This window comes from Paramisgurnus dabryanus, chromosome 17, assembly GCF_030506205.2.
Source record: "Paramisgurnus dabryanus chromosome 17, PD_genome_1.1, whole genome shotgun sequence".
Lineage (NCBI taxonomy): Eukaryota > Metazoa > Chordata > Actinopteri > Cypriniformes > Cobitidae > Paramisgurnus > Paramisgurnus dabryanus.
Window position 1 is genome coordinate 20058176 of NC_133353.1, and position 17454 is coordinate 20075629.

Here is a 17454-nt window from a genome sequence, read left to right on the forward strand (position 1 = left end):
TTAAACACACGGGACTGTAGCAATACAGCAGGGGGAAAGGAAATGTTTTTTAAAATATTATTGAACCTCCTACTGAAGTATGCTAAGGGAATCCCAGATTTTAGCTCAAAAGGGAATAATAACAGGGTGCCTGCGGGTTGTAAAAGGTCTTAAAAGGTAGTAAATGAAATTAGCCAAAATTAAGGGCATTAAAAAGTATTAAATAGTAATAAACGTCATCTGACGAGGTATTACATTTCAAACCTCCATCCCACTATGCCTATGAGTTTCAATTTTTTTTTTTTTTATACAACTTTTTTATGATTTATTTATATGTTGCGAGTAGGACCTGAGGACCTGTTATCTTTAGGTAGCATAATGCTCACACCATAGGGGCTTGTTTAATCAGGGAAGGATACACAGTGATGTAGAACAGGGGTTCTCAGGCTATTGCAACTCACGGCCCACCAATGACTGTTTAAAACATTTTAAGGACCACCTTTCTAAACATGATAGTTTCAACACAGAATAACAAAAAAAACAACAACTATGCATTGTGACATGCCTTTCGAATAACTAAAGTTACTAAAGGTACACCTGGTGGTACCCATGTAGATAAACAAGGAATGTCATTGCTTCCAATGGAAAAACCATACCAAATAGGTGTAATTTTGAGCAGAAAAAACATTTAAAGTGGAAGATGTAAAGGTGGACTTTTAGGCTTACAATTCTTTATTAGTACTCAAGGGTAGTACATTTAAGAAGATACATCTTTAAAGATAAAATACACTCTAAAAATGATTGGGTTAAAACAACCTAATTGGCATCCCAGCGCTGAGTAAATATTGGACAGAACACATGCTGGGTTAAAGTAACCCGGCACGTTGGGTAACACATTTTAACCCAGCAGGTTGTTGAAAAACCCAACATTTTATTAATCATTAATGGGATTAATATTCTGGGTTATTCTTGGTGGGTTATTTTTTGTCCTGTGCTTTATTGTAAATCAAGACCATTGTGAACACCAAATAAAAGTTTATTTGACTGCAAAATAACTACAAACTGTAATATAAAAATTTTACAGTTGGCAGTTGCAAAATCATTTAAAGGGCTGCTTACTGACATCAAGTTTAAATATATTTATTAAATATCATAAATTATGCACATTAAAGTAACAATGTAACAGGTTGAATCAATTGTTTGAATGTAAGACATAATTTGTAATTTTACAGTAAATAAATTAATTACTGAAATTTACATAAACGTTCATATGAAATGTTCACAAAAACATATGAACTTACCTTGATACAAGTGCTTCCAGTGGCTCTGTCCTTTCACAACGACCGTTGCTGAGCAAATTCAAACATCAAAGGGCCCGAAGAACGTGAGTCTCTTCAAACAACCCAGCATAATAACCCAGCAGGTTTAACCCAACAACTACAAAACTGAAACTACCATAAAGTGTTAAAAATAACCCAAATAAACAACCCAACAGACTTAAACCTGCATTTTGGGTTAAAAAAAATAACCCAGCCATTTTTAGAGTGTATACAGCCATTAGGGTTTGAGTATCATTTTGTGACCCATGCTGGCAAGTTTAGTCTGAATGAGCAAATTTTCAAAAAATGAGTTGTTTATATTTTGACATTCTCTGTTAAAAAAACTTCAAAACAATGCATGATTTGTTTGAATCTGACAAAACATTCAATTCAATTTTATTATATAGCGCTTTTCACAATTGGTAATTGTTTCAAAGCAGCTTTACATTAATAGAAGCAGGGGAAAACAGACAACATAAGTAGCAAAATACAGCGGCTATGAATAAACTTTACAAGCGAGCGTATTAATAATGTAACGTATAGAAGAGGGTGCTAAGTTAAGCCAATGTCGGCTGACTCCCTGGGGTTGACAAAAACCCCTAGGAGAAAAACCTCCCGACTTTTTTTAAGCCTAGAAGGAAAAAAGTCATAGAAAGGAAAAAAACGCCTTGGGAGACATATCAACTGTATATACTGTTTATATTTATATGGGATGTAAACAGTATGTTAATGGATAAGGAGATTAAACAGGTTCCGTCGGTGATCGTTGGTCAGGCATCGACTGGGCATCACGTTGAAGGACGACCAGTAGATCAGTGGTGTGTTGACCTCCATGGCAGCCGGAACTGGGTCTGTTTGTCTCAATGTCCTCGGATCCGAGAACGAGCCGGGGAGAGAGAAACAAAATCCTATTAGCGTAGGGGCTGTTCTCATGGAATGCAAGTGTCACACAGTGTTGTGATTTAATATCTGCTCGGTTCCAGACAGGCTAGCTATTGCGGCATTAGTATACTAGCCAGATGAGTTATGTGAATGCTTTGTTCCGTACAGGATAACTTTTGCGAGATACGTACATTTACTAGACAAATTATGTGAATGCTTTGTTAAAGAAAAAAGTCTTACGTTTAGATTTAAAGTGATCGACTGTTTGATTCTCGGACATCAGTTGGCAAATCATTCCAGAGCTTAGGGGCTAAGTAGGAAAAGGTTCTACATCCTTTAGACACTTTTGATACTCTACTTTGATACTTGATACATTTTGAATTTTGCATCCGCAGTGTACATGATGAATTGTATTCTGATATTAATTCTCTAAGATATGAGGGTGCTAGGCCATTTAAGGTTTTGTAGGTGATTAGTAATATTTTAAATTGTATGCGATATTTCACTGGTAGCCTTGTAAAGATGCCAGAATTGGGCTTATGTGGTCATACTTCTTAGAACAAGTAAGCAGCGCCGTTTTGAACTAGCTGAAGCTTGTTTACCTGATTTGCATGGCATCCCCTGAGGAACGAGTTACAATAGTCTATTCTAGAGGTCATAAAAGCGTGGATAAGCTTCTCTGCATCTGATGCAGACAGCATATGGCGTATTTTTGAGATATTTCTAAGATGGAAGAATGTTGTGTGACAGACGTTGGAGATATGACTATCAAAGGATAAATTGCTGTCGAAAACCACACCTAAGTTCTTAACCGTGGAAGATGGCACCACAGTGCAGCCATCTATGGGCAACTTGTAATCTGACATATTTTGTTTTGAACGATTCAGTTCAATAATAAGTATCTCTGTCTTATTGGAGTTTAGCATAAGGAAGTTTTGTGCCATCTAGTCACTTATATCGCTAATACAGTCTGTTAGTTTACAGAACTGGTGTGTTTCGCTAGGATGAGAGGAGATGTAAAGCTGGGTATCATCCGTGTAGCAGTTAAAACGTATGTTATGTTTCCTGATGATGTCTCCTAGAGGTAACATATTCACCTTATTTTCAGAGGTGTAAATTAACTGAGTAAATGTACTTCGTTACTGTACTTAAGTATTTTTTGGGCTACTTTGTACTTGTACTGAGTATCAAAAATATAGGTAACTTTTACTCTCTACTCAATTACATTTTTGATTGGGTATTTGTACTCTTTACTCCACTACATTTGAAATGACACTTAACGTTACTCGCTACATTGTTTATTCGTCAAATAAAAACGAGACGAAAGTGTCAGAGGGTGATGATGGATAGAATCTGTGGTCGCGAGGTTACACGCACACACACACAACTGAGGGACTTCATTTGGCGCTGCGCAGAGCAATCGTATAAAATCAAAGTACTGCGAGAGCAAATCAAATGCATATGTAGAAGTCTGGTCTCGCGGTACTTTGATGTCAAACGCTGAATTGCTTGCGTTGAGCCACCGTAGCGGGACATCTGCGTGCTGCGTATGTCATAAACTGTAGAGAAAAGTTCGCGTCTGGTCTGAGAGAAGAGATAAAGAGCAAACATATGGATGCATATCAGATTTGCTTCAGTCAAGGGACCCTTTGTTAAACATGTGATGCTACAATCAAAACAAAAGTGATGCGCGATTGGAGGAGGGTCATCGCGCAACTCAAAGGCAAGCACAAATGTTTATATACTCTGATGCTACTTTATCAGCTAACCTGAGTTACATAACTTGATATAACTTACTATATAAGCCAAAATAAACCAGCGAGGTCCTGTACTGATTGCCCGAGTAACTTAAGTACATTATAAGATTGATAATAAGTGTACAATTTCACTGTCCTCACATTTAATCAAGTATGCTGTAATGTATTTACTGTAAAGAGGGATGCATGACGGAAGAAATGTAGTGCACCTAATGTGAGATATTGGTGTTACGTACTACATGTGTTTACAATTAATACTTCAAATTAACAACTTCACGTTTTTAATATGCATTATCATATTTCTGTTAGTGTAATTTTAGTTTACTGTAATTTTTTAAATATTGAAATATATATCTTTTTTAGAATAGGCCTATATAAGAATATTTGGTAACACTTTACAATAAGGTTCATTGGTTAACAGTAGTTAATGTATTAACCAACTTGAACAAACCATGAGCAATACATTTGTTACATTATTAATTCATCTTTGTTAATGTTAGTTAATAAAAATTGAAGCTTTAATTGTTTGTTCATGTTAGTTCAGAGTGCATTAACTAATGTTAACAAGATTTTAATAAAGTATTAGTAATTGTTGAAATTAACATTAACAAAGATGAATAAATGCTGTATAAGTGCAGTTCATTATTAGTTCATGTTAACTAATGTAGCTAACTAATGTTAACTAATGAACCTTATTGTAAAGTGTTACCATATATTTATATCACAAAGTTAGGCTATATATTTTTCAGCATGGCACATTCAAGTACACAATGACACTAGACTAAAATTAAATGGGTTTAAATTAAATTGAATGTAGATTTCTAGACTAAAATCTCATGGCATTTAGTTGAATAAAATTAGACTAAAAATAAATCAATTCAGATGACAAAAATATGACTAAAACTAAATAAAAATTTTAGTCAAAAGACTATCACTCTGTTTAATCTGTGTTTGTTCTGCCAGGTCAAAATTTTGAGGTGTTTGAGGTGTTTGATTTCTCTTCTATATTAGGAAATAAAACCTCATTTCTTAGTTTTCACTGCCCAGACCTACAATGTCTCTTTGTGTAGAGGACTAGTGCATCTTTGAGCCAACATTCAGTACGAGTAAAAATACTTGAGTACTTTTAAATTGGGTTACTTTAATACTTTTACTCAAGTCGTATTTAAATTGGTGACTTGTAACTTGTAGTGGAGTAATTTTTACAGTAAGGAATTTGTACTTTTACTCAAGTATGGCTTTCAGCTACTCTTTCCACCTCTGCTTATTTTTCACGACAACAAGGGCGGCGCCTCTGCGCTCATTTTGTCAACGTACTTCCGGCCGCATAGATGATGAGCAGCTGAGGCAGTGACTGAAGGCAACGCGTTAAACTTAAAAAGCTCACTCAAGTGCCTTTATGTTTGTTTCTTACCAATTTTAACGGACGGTAAGCCGACTGAGGAACACCCTTATCCCAAGGAATGGTTCGGCTACGATGTTCCGGTAACTTTAAACCACGCCGGGTGTTGAAAAGGTGGTCAGTTTTAGGTAAGCTAAACTATACTTGTGGCATGAAATGCAGGTTACAATAACAAGCGGAGTCTTCCTGCTTTCATGCTGGCCGAGAGCGTCTCCGTTCACCCAAACGCAGTCCGTGAAACTGCATCGCGTGGGAGACTCGCTCACTGCATGCCTCGGTCACTTGATGTACAGATGTACAGTAAACAGATGGTAAGCAAATGCTAACTTTGGCTGGCACCGTTTGGTGATGCTAGCAGGCTATATGCTAACACTGGTTGTTACTAGTAATAAATCGTTTCGCTTAGTAATATTATTCAATAATCGTCAAGTATTCCTAAGATAAACTAAGATCTGTTGTATAAGACTTGATGTTGATTTCCCTTAATGCATACTTGAGGCTCCGATGAGACTCTGTGGGATAGTTAATTGAGTGACCATCTGCCACACTACTCCTCAGCCCTTCTACCTCCTGAGGTTGCTCTTTTCTCGTAGCTCAGTGCATAAACCCTTGACATGACCTAACCTCAGTCTCTTAACGCCAAAATCTCACCACAACCCGACCATACACGCCAATCCGTTTGACTAATGCCAGAAGCCCCACTGTCGTCGTTAATGCAGGTAATGTATAGGACTTAATGTTGATATCCCTTAATACTTACCTGAGGCATCGTTGCCACTCCGTGGGATGGTCAATTGAGTGATGACACCCTTTGGGTTGTCAAGTGGGCACCCTTCTTCCTCAGTGTTTTGCTGATAGGCCCATGACACCTCCAGAGGGTTCAGCAGTGAATCCCATCGTCCCAGGTTCACTCCCTAGGTGCCATCAACTCACTTGAAGACCCAGGCATAGTCTTTTCTCTTCATCCACATCCATTGGCTTACCTTTACCACAGCTGCGGAAAGGTCTTTGACTGCCTGCCGGTGGGCCTTTCCTCGCACTCCCATTTCCCAGAGTAGCCTGGATGTTGAGGTGGCTACGAACCCTCTGCAAACTACTTCCACTGGCCGTACCCTCACATTCCAGCCTTGTTGTTGCGCATCGGTTCAGCCGAGTTCAGCGTACCTCAGCTTTTTCCGTTCATAGGCCTCCTCCACTGCACCCTCCCTCGATGATGTAGACAAGCTTGACCGAGGCTGACCACAGAACAAGCTCTGGTCGCAGGTTGGTGGCTGTAATTTCAGCTGGGAAGCAGAGTCTCTTGTTCAAGTCTGCCACCAGCTTCCAGTCCCGTGCCCTGCCTAGATGACCAGAGTCTGATCTTATGGTGGTGATGGTGGCTTGACCCTCACCCTCCCGAACAAATGGTGTTGGCTGCCACTGGGATGATGGGGAGGAAGGGCATTCACACTTGTCCGTTGACTTTCCAACACTGCAGCAAGACACTTAGGCACCTGGTTGTGCCACCAGGTGTAATGGCCTTGGGTGAGGCTGATCTTGCATCCCACTAAGATGTGCTTCAGTGTTACTAGACTTTGGCATAGTGGGCATGCGGGGTCCTCGGCATACCATTAGCTTAGGTTTGTAGAAGAAGGCAGGACTGACAATAAAGCTTGCCCTGAATGCCTCCATCTCCCATAGCTCTTTCCAGGAGATCTTCCTCTTCTCCACTCCTTCCCATGCTATCCACTGCTCGTGCTTTGCCTGTGCCACAGCTTGGGCGCACCTTCTTGCTTCCTCCTCCCGACCTACCTCCTGGAATACCAATAAACTAATAAGTTATATTATATAGATAGGAACAATATAGTAAGAAAAGAGGATTTAGACAATAAACTCGACGGAGCTCCGAACTTAGATCACACAGCAGCGTAGTGACAGAACATGACAGAACTAAACCTGTTTGAAGTTGTCAGAGTCAGCAAAGTTAATTACTACATCTATATATTAAAATCACTAATAACTAATAGATTAGGCAAACACAAAGTAAAAAACAATATCAATATATGTTCAACTTTTTTCTTTCATTTATTGTTTAATTGACACAAATGTACTATAACTTCTTAAGTGCTCCATTTTGAGCTGCATGCAGCAGTGCGCTTCCCCCATTTCTATTACGTGTTGTGGTGATTTCATAAAATGTCTGTTTTATATTTATGTTTGAGTATATACCGTGAAATATACCATAACTGTAAAATAAAATTACTAATTTTGTGAAATTTATATATGAATATGAGTCTCGATTTCTGCTGCGACATATCATGGATCCATCCTGCCTTGTATCAACGGTTCAGGCTGGCGGTGGTGGTGTAATGGTGTGGGGGATATTTTCTTGGCATACTTTGGGCCAATTAGTACCAATTGAGCATTGTGTCAATCCCACAGCCTACTTGAGTATTGTTACTGACCATGTCTATCCCTTTATGACCACATTGTACCCATATTCTGATGGCTACTTCCAGCAGGATAATCATGAAATGTCAGAGCGCGAATCATCTCAGACTGGTTTCTTAAACATGACAATGAGTTCACTGTACTCAAATGGCCTCCACAATCACCAGATCTCAATCCAATAGAGCACCTTTGGGATGTGAAGGAACTGGAGATTCGCATCATGGATGTGCAGCCGACAAATCTGCAGCAACTACATGAAACTGCTCATTCGGAGAGATTTCGTTTGCTGTATCCCTTCTAGCTACAACCACGGGCAGAATGCATACAGAGGAAACACTGAAGTGACGTTGCTGAGCCCTACGATTTGATAAATACACAACTAATTAACAGTTAACAGGGTTTAAAGTTTTCCGGCACTGTGCCGGATTTCCGGCGTGCGGCGTTGAGTGCGAATTAATTTTTTTAATATATATTAATATCAGTTCGAGTTCATGTGTTCGCCTACAAATAGTATGAGAGGAACTCTCCACCAAACTAACAAACTAGCCAATCAGAAGTAGAATGGGGTGGGTCTTTAAGTGTGGTTAAAATCCAGCTGCAGATGCCGAAAGGAGAGCGGAGATATCATGTTGCAAGTAAACATAGTCCGCAAGATGGAAAGTAAGTTTATAAAGCATAGGAAAGATATGACCTAATTGATAAAGTACTTAAATCAGTGGCGCTGGGCAAAGATAGAAGGAATAAAGCAGAGACGTGCAGCATTTCAGCTGGTGTAAATTAAGAGAAGCAGGTGCTGCTTTGACAAAACTGTCCATTTCAAATGCTGTCTCTCCATATCAGTATAAAGTTGTGTTTGTGTCAAAACGTTTTGCTCGCATTATAATATTATGTCATCGCATGCGTTAACGCATCCACGTGAACCAGATCCGACTTCATCCTGACGAACACACACATTCGCTGATGGTTCGTGAATCTGGTTTGCGTGTGCGCGTTAACGCATATGATTACAGAATAATATAATGACAAACAGACAAACATATACACATTCGTAGATCTGGTTTGCCTTCATGTGTGTGTGAAACGTGTAGCTCTTGACTAAAAGAACAATGCAAAAGACAAATGCACCTAACTAAAGACCTAAGTGTCAAACATCATTTTAATTATGTAACTTTAATGTTACAGTATCCACTTCAAATTTAGGGTACAAAGGTTCCTTGGTTTTCAGTAATAAATCTGTATTAAATACCAAAACTAATTATTTAACATTGAACATGTTATGACCAATGGTGAATCTCATTTGTGTGCCCTATTATTACCATGCATGTAACCAAAGATTTTTAAGAACATAAAATTACCCAAAATCTATGTCACTTATTTTTACTCTCAAAGTGCATCATATTGATGTATTTACCTTTAAATGCAAAAAGTGACTGAATTTGTTCAGTCTGACTCTGATCATGGTTTACTTTGTGGCATATAGTAAAAGATGACAAAAAAGTTGGTGTTTCAAATAGCCCATCATAATCTGTAGTTTGAGCCGGTCAGGTGCTAATGGCAATGGCAGATACATTACTAGTTAGTTTCAACAATGTTTTCAACAACGTGTCTGGGCCCCAAAAATTTTCAGGCTCAGGATTTTTTTTTTTTTTGCTTTAACCCCCGAGTTAACAATTGTTTTACAAATTATCTTGCAAAGTAATGTTTTAAAATTTATGAAAACCTAAATTAATATGTACATTTGTTTTGGAATATTACTTATTTTATAAAAATCATTTTAGCCAATGGGGGTCAGGCCCCCCGCAAGCTCCGCCTATGGCTTTAATGTCTTATAATTCAAAATTCACTTTATTGACTGCAATAGCATGTTATAAATAACTAACAGACACTACTTACAGCAGGATTGAAAAATAAATATTGTACAGTAGATTATTGTTTCTGATATTGTAGTCATAGTCATTATTGCCAATTAATAAGAATGCATTATAAACATATTAACATAGGCTATTAATGTACATTTCCAAATATTTCATTTAATTTAAGCTTCGATCACATTTCATATTTGGGTGAACTACTTTTAAAATGTCTGTTTTTGATTTATTAAGGAATCCGTCGCACTCTTAGCACATCCTCAGCTATTGCCACACAGAGAGAACCAAGTCGGAAAAGTCAAGTTACAAGGTGGGTATGATGTCATTTTTGAAACAAAAAATGTCTTGTTGTTAACCTGTCCGGCCCTGTCCTTCCATGTTTTAATTTAGAACTGTAAAAAATACGTAGTGAACAAAAGAATCTAACACTTTAGACTTATATACTGTATTTAAAATATACTGTAGTACCGTAAAACTTCAAATAATAGCCGGGTCCCAAATAGACGCCTGTCTCTTTTAGACGCCTGGTGTGACGACAGGTTTGGGTAAATAAACGCCTGTCTCAAATAAAGGCCTGGTCTGTTTTTTAGTTTCGGGTTGTATTTAATCTTCTAAAACCCGTCAGATAGTCTGTTTAAGACAGTTCTATGGTGCAGATTACACACGCTAAAGTTTTGATTACCTGTAGATGTCACGTAACAGACGCAGTCGTTCCGTTACTCATCACTATGACAACACAACGAGCTTCGTCGCCAGGATTGAGGTGATGATGACAGTAGCGAAGAGGCAATCGGGAGTCGGGACCTTTCCCTGTGGGCCGGTAGTGTTTTGAGGCCGCTGATAATAGCCGGGCTTTCAGTCTTTTGTCATGCATGCACTCCCGCCACACATTGTATTTCTCGCGCGGAAACACTATTTATCATATTTAATATGCTGCAGCGCCAAAATGTATCTGGCCGCACTGCTCTCTCTCTCTATCAAGCCCGTCTTCCCTAGAGTTCTAGTCGAGCGAGCCAATACAAAAAAAGAGAAAGAGGCTACACAATAGCCAATCAGAAAATAGCACTGTTGTATCTGGGTAAGATTTCACGCAACAACCAATAAAAAAAACATATCCTTGTTTGCTATATTTATACTGCCAATAATTTAAGACTGTTGTTATTACACAAACTAATTTGTTAAACACATTCAAATTAAAAATAAAACGTAATATGTGGTAACCTCCTGCTGTCATACTGGAACAATTAAATTAAAAGCCTGTCTCTTATAGACGCCTGTCTCTTTTAGACGCCTGGTGTGATGATAGGTTTGGGAAAATAAAAGCCCGGGCTATTATTTGAAGTTTTACGGTACATAAATTATTAAAGGAACAGTATGTAAGAAATTTATATCAATTAATCATTAAATGGCCCTGAAATGTCACTAGACATTAAGAAATCATTTTCATTTCAAATACTTATATCACTGACAACAGCAGTCCGGCCAGGATATTGTCATTTAAAAAGTGGAGTTGCAGCCCTCAACTGATGTTTATGTTGTCGTTTGGTATATTGGCCACCAGCTGTGTGATTGCAGTACCAGTTTTAGCCACACGTTTTGTGATTGCAATACCAGTTTTGGCCACAATCCTACATACTGTTCCTTTAAGTATAATATAAAATAAAAGTATTTTTAGGGTAATTGATGTACACAGTTTTCATTTAGGAGGCTTTCTTGCTGCAGTTTTCAAGGCATTTTCTCTCCATTTACTCAATCTGGTGCTCTCTTAACCTAATGCGCCCCGTAATTCACTGTTCAAATCCTCCCCTTCCGCTTTCCACGAAAACAGCAGCAATTGGCTGACGGAATAACATTAGCATAGCCTATAGTTTTATATTTGCAAACTGTTTTAAATGTCAACAATCCATTTCATGATATAAAAATGTAATAATAAAAAGCAACCTGACATTTATTTATGTATCTTGTCATTATAAACAAACATTTTTGTGTACTTCTGTATAGCTCAGTTGTAAGCATTACATTAGCAGCGCAAAAGGTCATACGTTTAAACCCAGGAAACACACATTGATAAAATGTATACCTTGTAATGCACTGTAAGTCGCTTTGAATAAAAAAATCTGCCACATGCAAAAATGTAAATGTAAATATGACTTTGTGGTCATGGGGGTGCCCCCTGTTCGTCATTTCTTACTTAGATTTTACATTTAAATGTATTTTTTATTTTTTTAAAAGGGAAGGTTCAATGGTATTTCTTGTATTCTGACTTATTTATACAGTTTAAGAGTTGGTTTCCCCATGCTAAACAAATGCTAAGTGTCAAAAAAGCAGTTGGACGTGTTACAGAGTATTTCTGTGCCAAATGCAGTTTGCCAGGGTTCGTACAAGTTTCTGAAAGTTTTTTTCAAAACGGGTCCAGCTGACATTTCGGGTAAGCTATATGTATCACTTCTTTTTATTGGCCCTCCCCCACGGAAAATCATGCCCACACATCAAATCCGTCCCTTCCACTCTCCACGAAAACAGCAGCGATTGGCTGGTGGAAAGCAAGAAATACCGTTATAAATCATATATTGTCAAAAGGCGTTGTCTTCTTTTAGTAGCAGTCTTATTTTTTAAAGGGCAAATGGTTGAAGAGATACAGTTAAATAAATAAATAGAGTTAAATAAAAAACTGACACATCTGGTTTAATAGAGTTAAATAACAAATATGGCATCAATTTCCCGGACAGGGTTTATCTTAGTTCCAGACTAAAATGCATATTTGAGCTACCTTAATTAAAAAACACCTTGTTCTGACATATCTTAACATAAATCAGTGCCATTGTATTGTCTCATGATGCATACCAGAATGGTTTTTGTAAGGTTTGTTTTTAAAAATACTTACATTTCTAATATACCTAAGGCCTAGTCCAGGATTAATCTAAACCCTGTTCGGGAAACTTTCCCATAAAGTTCAGTTAATTCTATTGTATTTGCCTTGTGTCGAGTTAAAAAAATATTTTCCTTTTCTCACTTGCCCCACCCCTCAGGAACCGATCAAGTAACTTGCGGCGACGTTGGAGCGTGGTCAGTGCCAGCTGGGGGATATCAAAGGCAAACAATAATGTTAGGCCTGTGCCTAACCGAGTCGGTGGCTCCACCAGTTCCTCTGGCTCAGACAGCACTGTGAAACTGCACCTGGGCATGCAGGTCTTACTAATTAGTGCCAATGAAATGGGTACCATTCGTTACATTGGCACAGCTGACTTTGCCCCCGGCCTCTGGCTGGGTCTTGAACTGCGGAGCCCAAGGGGAAGAAATGATGGATCTGTGGGCAATCAACGCTATTTCAGTTGTCGGCCTGGCCATGGGGTATTGGTAAGGCCCAGCAGGGTCACTTACCGTGGTATAAATGGAGCCAAGCTGGTGGATGAATGCTGCTGAGACGGTCACACATTTACCATCCATCTGTCTTTAGGTTAAGTTTGTTTTCTTGTAACACTTTAGCAAACCTGAAAGATATGTATTTAATACTGCTGTAGCTATCCGACTTTTATAGCTGATAAACTGTTTACTTAATTTTTATGTCTTCTGGTGTTAGTTTCAGCTAAACAAATACTGTGTACGAAAATGTTTTATGTCAAATCTTGCTGAGAAAGTTTTGGCTAGATGTGCAAGTTCAAACAGGGTACAGTAAACAGTAGCAATATCTAAGCACTTTAAAAGGAAAACACTAAACTTAAACTGCAAACATTCCTTTTAGATTTGATAAAATAATAATCACTTTAATATTATCATAATCTGAGAACTACTAGTTATTATGGGTAAAAAAAAATCTAAAAGTATTACTCCGCAGATGATGCAGCAGTTGTTGCTGACTGGGTTAATTACGATTTTTTTTTTTGCATGTTAGACATACTACTCAGCAGAGAAATCAATTCTATTAAGTCAATGTCCATCTGAATTTACCTTTAGTTTTTGGATTAAACCCATATTAGGAGCATTATTGTGCATGTAGTAGATGACTTCTAGAGTTTGTCAAGATTTAGAATTTCAGAGGCAACCAATTATAAACTGGATAATTGTAATTTACTGTTTTTAAATTATGTAAGTTGTAATACTTCGAAATAATGGTGAGGTTGACACTCTTCATATCTGATTCCATAAATATTATAGATTTTTTTATTTAAGATTATATGTTAATGAGAAGAGTCTGCTATAATCATTTTCCTAAATAGTTTTTTTATTTTAGGAGAAATTGTTATTCAAACTTTTCAAGGGTAACTGTAACATTACATATTTGATCCATTTATTTCATGTGTATTTGTAATTGTATTTTTATTTCTATTTTCTATAATTTTCCATATAGTTAAAGACAAAAACCTTATACAAAATTCTTAAGTCAGCAACCATTAGTCTTAAGTTACATTTTTGGAAATTAATGCCTGGTCTGTTTTTGATGTCAGGTAAATGCTCCTCAGAGCTAGCACATGACCAATGACTGATTCTTTAATGATCATATCAATTGCACTAATAAGAACATTAATAGACAGACATTGACATATTTTATGAGGCAAACTGATGAGAAATACACAAGGGTAATAATACATACAAATAATTAAATGAATATGGTTATAAAACAAGACAAATTCCAATGGAAAATAATGTCTTATTGTACCTGTCAGGCTGCAGGTGTATTCTGTACTGTATGAACATTCTCTTATTGTGTTTGGTGTATATTTTCTCTGAAATGAAATGTAGTATTTAGAAATAAAATGAAGAAATTAAGTACATCTGAATTATTAAATGTAATGTGCATAGGGTGTTTGTCAAATATTTTGTATAAAATACAGTGGCAAGAAAAGGTATGTAAACCCCTAGGAATGAACTGGTTTTCTACAGTGATTTGACATAAAATGTGATCTGATCCTTATCTTGGTCACAACAATAGGCAAACACAATGTGCATAAGCTGACAACATACAAATAATTCTAGTTGTGTCTTTTTTAAAACATCCATTAAACATTTACTGTGCTGGACAAAAATGTAAGTGAACCCTTGTATTTAATAGCTTGTTGAACATCCTTTTGCAGTAATTCCTTTACTTTAAACAAGTGCTTTTAGTAGCTCTGAATCAGACCTGCACATCGTTAAGAAATAATTTTTACCCATTTCCCTTTACAAAAATGGATAAACTCAGACCAATTTGTAGGATGTCTTGTGTAAACCGCTCTCTTGAGGTCATTCCACAGGTTAAGGTCTGGGGTTTGACTAGGCCACCCCAAATGGCGCATTTTGTTTTTCTTTGTTTTGATCCCTCTAAAATCTGTATTTTATAAAATATTTCTTAAAACCATGTTATGTGAAACAAAATGCTAAGCTAATGTTTGTTTATTATGTTGGCTTGAGAAAGCCAACATACTGTTGTTGCACTTAAACTTATTATGTTGGCTTGAGAAAGCCAACATACTGTTGTTGCACTTAAACTTATTATTATTATGTTGGCTTGAGAAAGCCAACATACTGTTGTTGCACTTAAACTTATTATTATTCTTTTTCTTCTGAGACTAAAATTTCTAACTCTAACTCGTCCTAGAGCTTTCAAGCTACAGCCATCAAACTTTGGACAGACTTTCGGTCTGATCTGACGAGGTGTGCTATATCTTTTCTAACTGATGGGACCTTCCGAATTCCTAAACGGGGCGCTGAAACACCCTAAAATTTCCATTGACTTAACATTGAGACAAACTTTGACGGGTCAAAGCTGCGAGTGAGAAACTTGTAGAAACTTGTGGCTTACCACATTTAAGGAGGCTGACAGGCTGTGTAAGAACATACCTCACAATGGGGTGTAAGCTGTACCCCTGGGGTGTAAGAGGCCCCCAAAATTTCCCATTGACTTATAATGGGGCAGGAAACATGCCCATAAAAGGGAATAAAAGCGTCCCAGATGGAATATCTTCACTTTAGAGGGTCTTAGAGACATGGGGGTGGGCTCATTTTACTCAAGCATCCAATCAGTCTCTTAGGATCACCCCAGAGCTATTAAGCCACGCCCCTAGCAACAATTTTGGGTACCCTAGCAACATCTCCCATAGACTACCATTATAAAAAGCCCAGATGGATATCTTTGCACCAGAGTGTCATAGAGACATAGGGGTGGGCTCATTTTACTCAGGCATCCAATCAGTCTCTTAGGATTCTTATTGAGGTATTAAGCCACGCCCCTAGCAACAAAATATGAAGACCCTAGCAACATAATAAACAAAGCCTTATATCTCTGGATCTGAACATCGTAGAGACACAGGGGTTGGACCGTTTTTCTTGTGGTTTGACGTGTAATCATTATGGGATGCCAATTTTCTCCCTAGCAACCAAACTTAGTACCCTAGCAACGGAATAAACAAAGCCTTATATCTCCGCTTCAGAACATCATAGAGACACGGGGGTTGGACCGTTTTACTTGTGGCTTGAAGTGTGATCATTATGGGATGCCAATTTTCTCCCTAGCAACCAAACTTAGTACCCTAGCAACGGAATAAACAAAGCCTTATATCTCCGCATCAGAACATTGTAGAGACACGGGGGTTGGACCGTTTTACTTGTGGCTTGAAGGGTGATCATTATGGGATGCCAATTTTCTCCCTAGCAACCAAACTTAGTACCCTAGCAACGCAATAAATGTTAGCTTCATGCTAGCTTCCTGCTAATAATGCTAGCTTCATGCTAGCTTCATGCTAATCATGCTAACATCATGCTAGCTTCATGCTAATCATGCTAACTTCATGCTAGCTTCATGCTAATTATGCTAACTTCATGCTAGCTTCATGCTAATCATGCTAACATCATGCTAGCTTCATGCTTATCATGCTAGCATCATGCTAGCTTCATGCTAATCATGTTAGCATCATGCTAGCTTCATGCTAATCATGCTAGCTTCATGCTAGCTTCATGCTAATCATGCTAACATCATGCTAGCTTCATGCTAATCATGCTAACATCATGCTAGCTTCATGCTAATCAGGCTAGCATCATGCTAGCTTCATGCTAATCATGCTAGCATCATACTAGCTTCATGCTAATCATGCTAGCTTCATGCTAATCATGCTAGCATTATGCTAGCTTCATGCTAATCATGCTAGCATCATGCTAGCTTCATGCTAATCATGCTAGCATCATGCTAGCTTCATGCTAATCATGCTAGCATCATGCTAGCTTCATGCTAATCATGCTAACATCATGCTAGCTTCATGGTAAATCATGCTAACATCATGCTAGCTTCATGGTAAATCATGCTAGCATCATGCTAGCTTCATGCTAATCATGCTAACATCATGCTAGCTTCATGGTAAATCATGCTACCTTCATACTTAAACATACTAACAGCCAGATAGCCTACTAAACTAAACTTATGTCAAACCGTTTTAAACGTTCAGGCTACGCTTTCTCAAGCCAACATAAAGTTTGTCTTCAAACTTTACTATCTAGTTATGTTGGCTTGAGAAAGCCAACATACTGTTGTTGCACTTAAACTTATTATTATTATTATTATTATTATTAGTGGTGCTTGCATTTATGCAAGGCATCACTATTACTATTGCTCATACTTATTATTTATTTATATCTTTATTTATTATTCTTATATCTGGACACTTTTTCGGCGCGTAACTCGTCCCACACGGTTTGTCGTAGACCAATAAAACAGGGCTCAAAATGACCGGCTTATTGAGGACACGTCTGCTATGACTTTTATAAGGGATCGGGTGCAGGATTTCCGAAAGGGGGGCGAAAAACCACCCGAAAAATCCCATTGACTTAACATTGCGCCCAACTTTGAC

The 17454-nt window shown here is 37.7% G+C and overlaps 1 protein-coding gene across 2 annotated transcripts in view; it reads left to right on the forward strand.

Annotated features, from left to right (window-relative positions):
* LOC135778232 (CAP-Gly domain-containing linker protein 4) overlaps nucleotides 1-14955 on the forward strand; it is a 132391-nt gene extending 117436 nt beyond the window's left edge. The window contains exons 14-15 of one of the 2 annotated variants that reach the window (XM_065288700.1): nucleotides 9872-9947; nucleotides 12667-14953. In XM_065288700.1, the coding sequence (XP_065144772.1) occupies nucleotides 9872-9947; nucleotides 12667-13060 (470 nt within the window). In that variant the 3' untranslated portion in view covers nucleotides 13061-14953. Of the gene's footprint in view, nucleotides 1-9871; nucleotides 9948-12666 lie in introns of both variants that reach the window. The other variant, XM_065288701.1, reaches the window with a different exon arrangement.
* The last annotated feature ends 2499 nt before the right edge of the window (nucleotides 14956-17454 follow it).